Here is a 7,117-nt window from a genome sequence, read left to right as displayed (position 1 = left end):
TTCTGAGAAAATCACTTGCTTTATTCAGGAAACTCCCATCAGCCCCAGCTCCTCTGATCAGGCAAATCTGGATCTTCCCCTTTTGTGTTCCCAGGAAGCCCGGTGAAAAGGAATAGTTTGTGGCTGGTGGAATGGAGGCGTGGCTAGGAAAGCTCCCGGGTGACGCGTGGGGGCGTGGCTAGGGAAATGGGGTGGCGAATGGGGGAGTGGCTACGGGAAGCAAGTGTGGACTTCCAGTGTGGCTGGTGCGTGTGGGTGTCCTGCAGAGGACCGGGGGCATGGAAAAACCCAGAGTACCTGGTCTATTCCACAGTTGCCCAAGTCTCAGTCAGAGACTTCGTTAACTCCCTCCTCTAGAATCCCAACTTCTCACGGGAAGGCTGTTTTTCAGGCAGAATTTCAAATTTTTATGGCAACTTTTACAGAAATCACAGAGAAGAGACAGCGACTGGTGCTGATGAGCTAGGAGTAGAGAAAGGGGAATGGGTAACAGGTCTGGGAAATTGGGGTGATGCACAACAGGACGATAGAACGCTAAAAACCTGTGGGAAGCAGGGCGTTATGGGGGTTGCAAGGTGATCCTCAGGGTCCCAAGCAGTGGGCGGCACTCTGCTCACCCCAAGTGTGTCCTTTGGGCAGGAAACAACAGTAAGAAAATGCAGATGGCCAACCAACAGATGGGTGGCCTCCGAAGTTAAAAATGCCCACCCAGACCCCCTGGTCCCAGCCCCACCCTCCCACCCACCCCTGCTCCCCATCAGGCAGAGATGTGGCAGCATTTGCTGGCTTGTAGCATTGGTCCTCTGGGACCCTCGGTCTCCTCTTCGAGGGTCCTGCCTGGATTGGCTGGCACTGAGGGCAAAATGAGCCTTCTAGATTGTCAGGGGAGATGGCTGGACTCCCTTTGATTCCTGGCCTCCTCCCCAAAGCCAATTCTCATGGCTGGGGGAGTCTGCTGCCCTCACAAAAGGAAAGTCTGTCACCCCTTTTCCCCAAGACATGCACCCTCCCACGTCCCCCCTTCCCCAAACACACTATATATACACACAGGCCCCCCCCTCCCCTTCCAAGGCGTAGCTGGGCTCTCAGAGGTAGTGGAGGCGAGTGGTGGCGCTGGAATGTGAGAAGTTGCAGGTTCATATGTGCCTCCTCCAGCTCTGAAACCCCAAACTTCTCCCAGCCTCGAGGATTAGTGTCCTCCCAAGGGCCTGAGTGGAGAAATCAGGGAAGTTGTGGCCCCCTATGCACGCACCTACCTGTTCCTCCGCCCCACCCCCGGGGGCTGAACAGAGCTCCCTGAGGGTTGGGGAGAAAGGTGAGATCGGGGACATCCTGGGATGGATCAGCCTCCTTCCAAGGTCCCCCAGGGAGGGCTGGGTTCCGAGGTCCTGGGGCATAGGTGGTGGTGGTGGTGGTGACGGTGAGGGTCCTCTAGAGGAAGGGGGTCCTAAGGGATAGGGGAAGGCTAGGTGTCTAGGGTGGACAGGGTGGACAGACGGTAGATTCTCTTGGAGGTTACTGGGGAGGGGCCTCGAGGTGGAGATGTCCCCGGGGGTGTGGACATCTCAGGGATGAGCTAACAGGGATGTGCTGCAGTCGTGGGTATCTCTGGGAGACTCCTGAGGGGATGGGAGGGAGGAGGATGTTCGTGGGGACGGAGGACGGGGGTACAGTTCCCAGGAGGAAGGGAGGCTGCGTCCCAGGAGAGGAGGCTGCATCTCTGGAGGACCAAGAGGACGCGGGTCCGGAGCGGGGGCAGCCGAGTCTCTCGGGTGGGGTGGGGGGCCCTAGAAGCCCCGGATGTGGCAGTAGGCCTCGAGGCTGGCGAAGAGGATGTAGAGGAACCAGAGGCCCAGGAAGAGCGCGGTGGTGGCGAGCTTGGGGCCGCGCGGGCCGCCCAGCTCGCCCCCGATGTGCGGCCGGCGCCGGTACAGCAGCACGGCGATGCCCACGAAGGCGAAGACGGTGAAGAGCGTGACGGAGAAGGCCAGCGTGCCGGTGCGCACCTCGAACGGGCGGCCCTGCACCGCCCAGTACACGGCGGCCACCGACCAGGCCACGCCGAGGCCCAGGAACACGTTCACGGCGTTGGAGCCCGTCACGTTGCCGATGGACGCGTCCGCGCACTGGTCCTGCAGCGCCGCCACCTTGCTGGCGAACGTGTCTGCGCGGGCACAGACGGGCGGTCAGAGCGGCTCGGCCGGTCCCTGCCCTCCCCGAGACCGAGCCCCGAGCCCCGAGCCCCGAGCCCGACAGCATCCCCGTGCCGCCTGCCCAGTCCGCGCCTGCGGCCCTGGACCCCACCCAAAAGGCAAAGGGGGTCACCGTCCCTCTGCAGGACCCGCTGCCTGCTTTCTGGGGGGCTCGTGTGCATTCCGAGGTATCCACTTCCTCCTTTCTACGGCATCTACTGCCTGCTCCCCTGTGGACTCGCTGTCTGATTTGGGGGGAGGCGGGCCCCAGACTCGCTGCATTCCATGGGGCCTGCTGCCTACTCTCTATTGGCCGATCATCCCATTGCCACCTGGCTGGACAAAATAAGTGTTAGGTTCCATCCGCATGGAACCCCCACCTGGTTTCTGTCAAGCAAACAGCCCGGTTTCTATGGCCTCGGCCCACTTTTGAACATCTCGCTAGTGACTCAGATCTCTGGCAGGAAGCAGGGGCATCCGAGAACCATTCACAGCGCCTGCTCTCTAGGCCTACAGCGCCACCACCTGACAGGTGAACACATCCTATGGGGGTCGGTGGAGGAGGGAGGTGTCAGGCTCCCCACATCTGGTCTTCCCAGTCCTGTAAGGATTTCTGTCTGAGGTGCCTGGTTTCTAAGGGACCCTCCCTCAGATTCATTTGGAAAGAGGGGGATCATGGCCATTGTGCTTCAATGGGACATACACTACAGTCTGAGGCTCCACTCTTATTTCTATGGCATCGCTCCCCAACATTTGGTTTTGACTCTGCCCTCTCATCTTAGTTAAAGCTTTGAGACTCATTGGCTTTGTTCCTGTCGTGTCCACCAACCTAGTTCGATGGAATCTTCCATGTGGTTTCTCGAGGGAAAGATAATTATGATCTTGTTTCTGTGGCACCCACTGGATGGAACTATTACGTCCCCACCTTATTTCTATGGGACCCCTCTCCTACCTTTCTCTTCAATGCCTCACCTCCCTCTCTATGGAATCTTCATTGTCTGGTTTCTACATTTCTCTCCACCTTAGTTCTATGGGACATTCTACCCATTTGCTTTTGGGGAGGATTCAGTTTGCATATTGAATCTACAGGACCTTCGTCACCTAGTTTCTATTATGCTCCATCATCCGATCTCTATGGGACCCACCATATGGGCTCTGTATGACTCTACCACCTAATATCTGCAGAACTTTTCTTTTCAGTTCTACTGTCTGACTTCTCTGAGACTCAACCCCAACAAGCAATTTCCCAGGGGGTTACCAGGGATGGAGGTGCCCAGGGCCACGAAGACTACAGCGTTGACAGAGTCCTTGAGGCCAACGGTGCAGCCAAAGTGGGAGGCCAGGTCCCCGATGAGTGCGGTGAGGAGGCCGATGACCAGGATGCAGACCCCGAAGCAGGCCCAGCCGTGGCAGTACTCGGTGGGGGGCACGCAGGCAAAAAGCACCTTCCAGAACACCGTCAGGAAGTGCATGACGTAGTCAAAGCAGGAAGGCAGCCGTTCCTCCCGGGACCCGTCCTCCTCCTCCTCCTCGTCCCCTGTGGGCACACGACCCAGCTGGGGCACACACCCATGCCTCCTTCTTCCTCGCCTACAGACAACCCCCCCCGCATCCCGCGTTTTGTGCAATTTCCAGGCAGTGAGTTCCATAAAACTAAATGCTTTCCCAGAATCCCTTGCAGCTAGGAGAATGTATGGGCCCAGATAAAAATATTCTCTTTTCCAGAATTCCTTGAAGCTAGAGGCTATGTGCCCATCTAAAAATATCTGGCATGCCAAGATCCCTTGCTGCGAGGGAGGGAGGGCACATGCCTAGCTAAAAAAAGAGTCCCCTTCCCAGAAGCCTTTACAACTACCATCTATGGACAGCCATTTCTGCAGCTAGAAATATTGACTTCCTCTGTTTCACTGCAGCCAACAGTAGCCACATACTCAGCTAACAGTGTTTGCTTTCTCAGATCTTTTGCAGTTAGAGCACACCAGACACCCAGCTAACATTATTCACTTTCCCAGAATCCCTTTGGGCCAGCAAAGGCCAGGTCCTCAGACAAAATATTCACTTTCCTGGAATTCCTTGAAGCTAGTGGCAGTCCTGTCCTCAGCTAAATACTTGCCTTCCCAGAATCCCTTGCAACAGTGGCCATGTGACCCAGTCTGGCAGTGAGACACACCCACAGGTGTGTGTGGACACGGGCACTGTGTTACGGATCTGTTTTTCTGACCTTTGCAAAAGGATGCCTCACTCACCCTGAGAGTTGTTTGTGTCATGTCCTGTGACTGAATTTGACTTGCTTTTGACCTGCAGTAGCTTGTAACAGGAAAGCATAAATGAAATGTTTTGTCTACCCTGCCCATGACTGAGAATCACGAAGCAATGAATGAGAAGTAGTGAACAACTCGAGTGGCCATGCACAATGACATCCGGAAGGACGCAGACAAGGAACAGGGTAACCCTGGACCGGTCACACTGAGCAAGTCAGGGAGGAAAAGCCAGGCCAGCCACCAAGCCATGGGCTGCTTCTCATTGGTCAACCCCAGCTCCCCCCCACCGAATGTCAGCAAGCAGAGGATACCTGGTGGCAGTGGAGACAGAGGCAGATGGATGGATTCGGGAATTCAGGTCATATAGCCCTCTCCCACTTTTCCAGCCACTTAGCCTCTTGGCTAAATACATATATATATATAGTACATATAAAAACATATAAATGCATACATGTTTGAACTTGTAAATGCTTGACTAAGTGGTTCGTGTGCTTTCTTGGTTCTTCATGCTACATATCCAATAAGGAGATATTTGCTGTGACCCCAGGTAAATGGAATTGTCAGCTGCAATGTAAAAGGCCCCCTGCCCCTCCTTGCTTCCCTGCTTCCTCTTTCTGCCTGCCTGGAATGTGAACTTGATACCTGGAGGTGCAGCAACCATCTTGCAACCATGATGGCAACCACTGAGAGTGGGGAAGAAAAATAAAGAAGAAGTCTGGGCATTTAAGGATGTTACTGAGCTGCCAATTCCTTATGGCCTCCTGCAGGTTTCTTTGTTCTGTGAGAAAAAGAAACTCCAGTGTGCTTAAGCCACTGTGGTTGAGTTTTCTGGTGTTTGCTGCTGAGTGCATTCCGAATTGGCCACAGTGAGACGTGGCCAAAGTCAGAGTGGGGAGAACAGAACACACTCCTGGGAGGGAAGGGGCTGCTATCAATGCATCTTCGGGGGCTTTCCCTGCCCTGTTTCAAATCCTGCCTTGCTTTCCCACTGCCCTTACACCCAGGCTCATATTCCTGTGCTTGGCATTTGAGAACCTGCAGGCTCTGGCCTCTGTTCATTTCTCTGGCCTTTTCCATCAGGGGAGGCTCTTCCTCCACCTTTCCCATAGAGGGAGCCTCATGGTTACGTCTGTCTGTGGCTCTGGAGCTACCTCTCTGCTGTCAAACCTTGGATCTGCAGTGTGATCTTGAACCAGTGTCCTAACCTCTCTGAGCCTCCGGATGCCTATCTGAGAAATAGGAGTAGGAACTGGACCAGCCTCAAGAAAGGGCTGCGATAACTACATGAGTCAAGCCGCGGAAAGTACTCTCCACGCAGCCTGGCGCCTCTCAGTGTGATGGTTATTGTTTGAAGGCTCTTCCAGTGCCTGGGGAAATTCACAGATGCTCCAAACCAAGGCCACCCTGCAAACAGCTTACAGATAAGGCAGGGAGGTAAAGGATATAATACGAAAGCACCTCTAAGTGCAAGACAGGCCATGATTCATCCTCCAAGGGGGTGAGAACCACCCTTCTCTGGCAGTGCCTCAAGCAGCTTTGTGTTCACATCAAGAATCGAAAGGCATTTGTTGAACAAAGTGCAAAATGATCAAGCACTGAGCCAGATACTTGGGAAACATCAGTTAAATGAGGTCATACAGGAAATGGACTTCCAAGCTGCCTGGCACTCCACAGTCCCCATCATCGTTGTCACCATCAGGATGATTAGTTATCTCTGCCATGGTTTCCTTCTCCCCCGCTCCACTACTCCCTCTGATCCAATCAGCTGTTTTCTACAGACCCATCGGCTGACTCACATTGGCCCTCATGACCACCGTCTCACACCCTCTCCTTCCCACTAAGCCCGGAGGGAGGGCCGTGGCTCCCCAGCATTCTTGGACTGAAGCCCCATCTCCTCATCACATTCTCAGGGCCCATCTCCTGACAGGTTGGCAGCCTCAACTCATGCCCCATCCCAGCCTCTTCTTCCTTCCACGTGCTCCCTCCAGCGCCTGGAGCTTCCCCTATTAAGAATGCTCCATGGGGACCTCATGCACCGAAATGACACCCAAGCTCCCTACCGTGGCCTGTGAGGATTTGCACGGTCTGGACTCTGCCCACCTCCAGCCTCATCCCGTGCTGTTTCTTCACTCCCGAAACTAGTCACCCTCCCCAGATGTGCCATGACCCGGCATACTTCCAGTCTCTGTACTTGGTTTTCCTTCTGCCTGAAATACCTCACTGTCTTCTTCCTTCTCCTGGCTAACTCCTATTCCAATTTGAAGTCTCATCTCAGAAGCCTCCTCCTCCAGGAAGCCTTCCTTGACCTCCAGGCTGGGTCAATAGCCCCTCTGGGCTCCTGCAGCAACTTCGGGTCCCCTGTCCCAGCCCTGCCCACTCTGGTCATTTTGTGACAGGTCTGTCTCCCCCACCGGACTGTGAGCTCTGTGAAACCAAGGCCCATGCTGTCATCTGTCATGGTTATCCCTTTGTCCCCAGCAATGTTCTACACAGGGCTGAGTCCAGAGGATCCCTCAGAAATAGATATGGAAAGAATGTGGCTTCAGAGGGAGACACCACTTTGTTTCTATTGGACCTACGAGCTGCTGTCTGTAGGTCTACTACCTGGTATTTCTCCATCTTCAAAGCCACGTTGCTTTTGATCCCACCCATCAACCACAATCC

At 54.7% G+C, this 7,117-nt stretch overlaps 1 protein-coding gene across 6 annotated transcripts in view; it reads right to left on the bottom strand.

The window, feature by feature from the left end:
- SLC8A2 (solute carrier family 8 member A2) overlaps positions 1–7,117 on the bottom strand; it is a 30,724-nt gene continuing 23,607 nt past the window's right edge. For 4 of the 6 annotated variants that reach the window (XM_041745169.1, XM_041745167.1, XM_041745170.1 and 1 more), the window contains 2 exons: positions 3,451–3,729; positions 1–2,164 (listed from right to left, as the gene is read on the bottom strand). In XM_041745169.1, coding sequence (XP_041601103.1) covers positions 1,788–2,164; positions 3,451–3,729 — 656 coding nt within the window. In that variant the 3' untranslated portion in view covers positions 1–1,787. The remainder of the gene's footprint in view (positions 2,165–3,450; positions 3,730–7,117) is intronic. The other 2 variants (XR_005986209.1, XR_005986210.1) reach the window with 2 other exon arrangements.

Source organism: Vulpes lagopus, chromosome 2 (genome assembly GCF_018345385.1).
Source record: "Vulpes lagopus strain Blue_001 chromosome 2, ASM1834538v1, whole genome shotgun sequence".
NCBI classification, from domain to species: Eukaryota; Metazoa; Chordata; class Mammalia; order Carnivora; family Canidae; genus Vulpes; species Vulpes lagopus.
The sequence above is the reverse complement of the archived record's forward strand: the minus strand, read 5'-3'. Positions and strand labels throughout refer to the sequence as shown.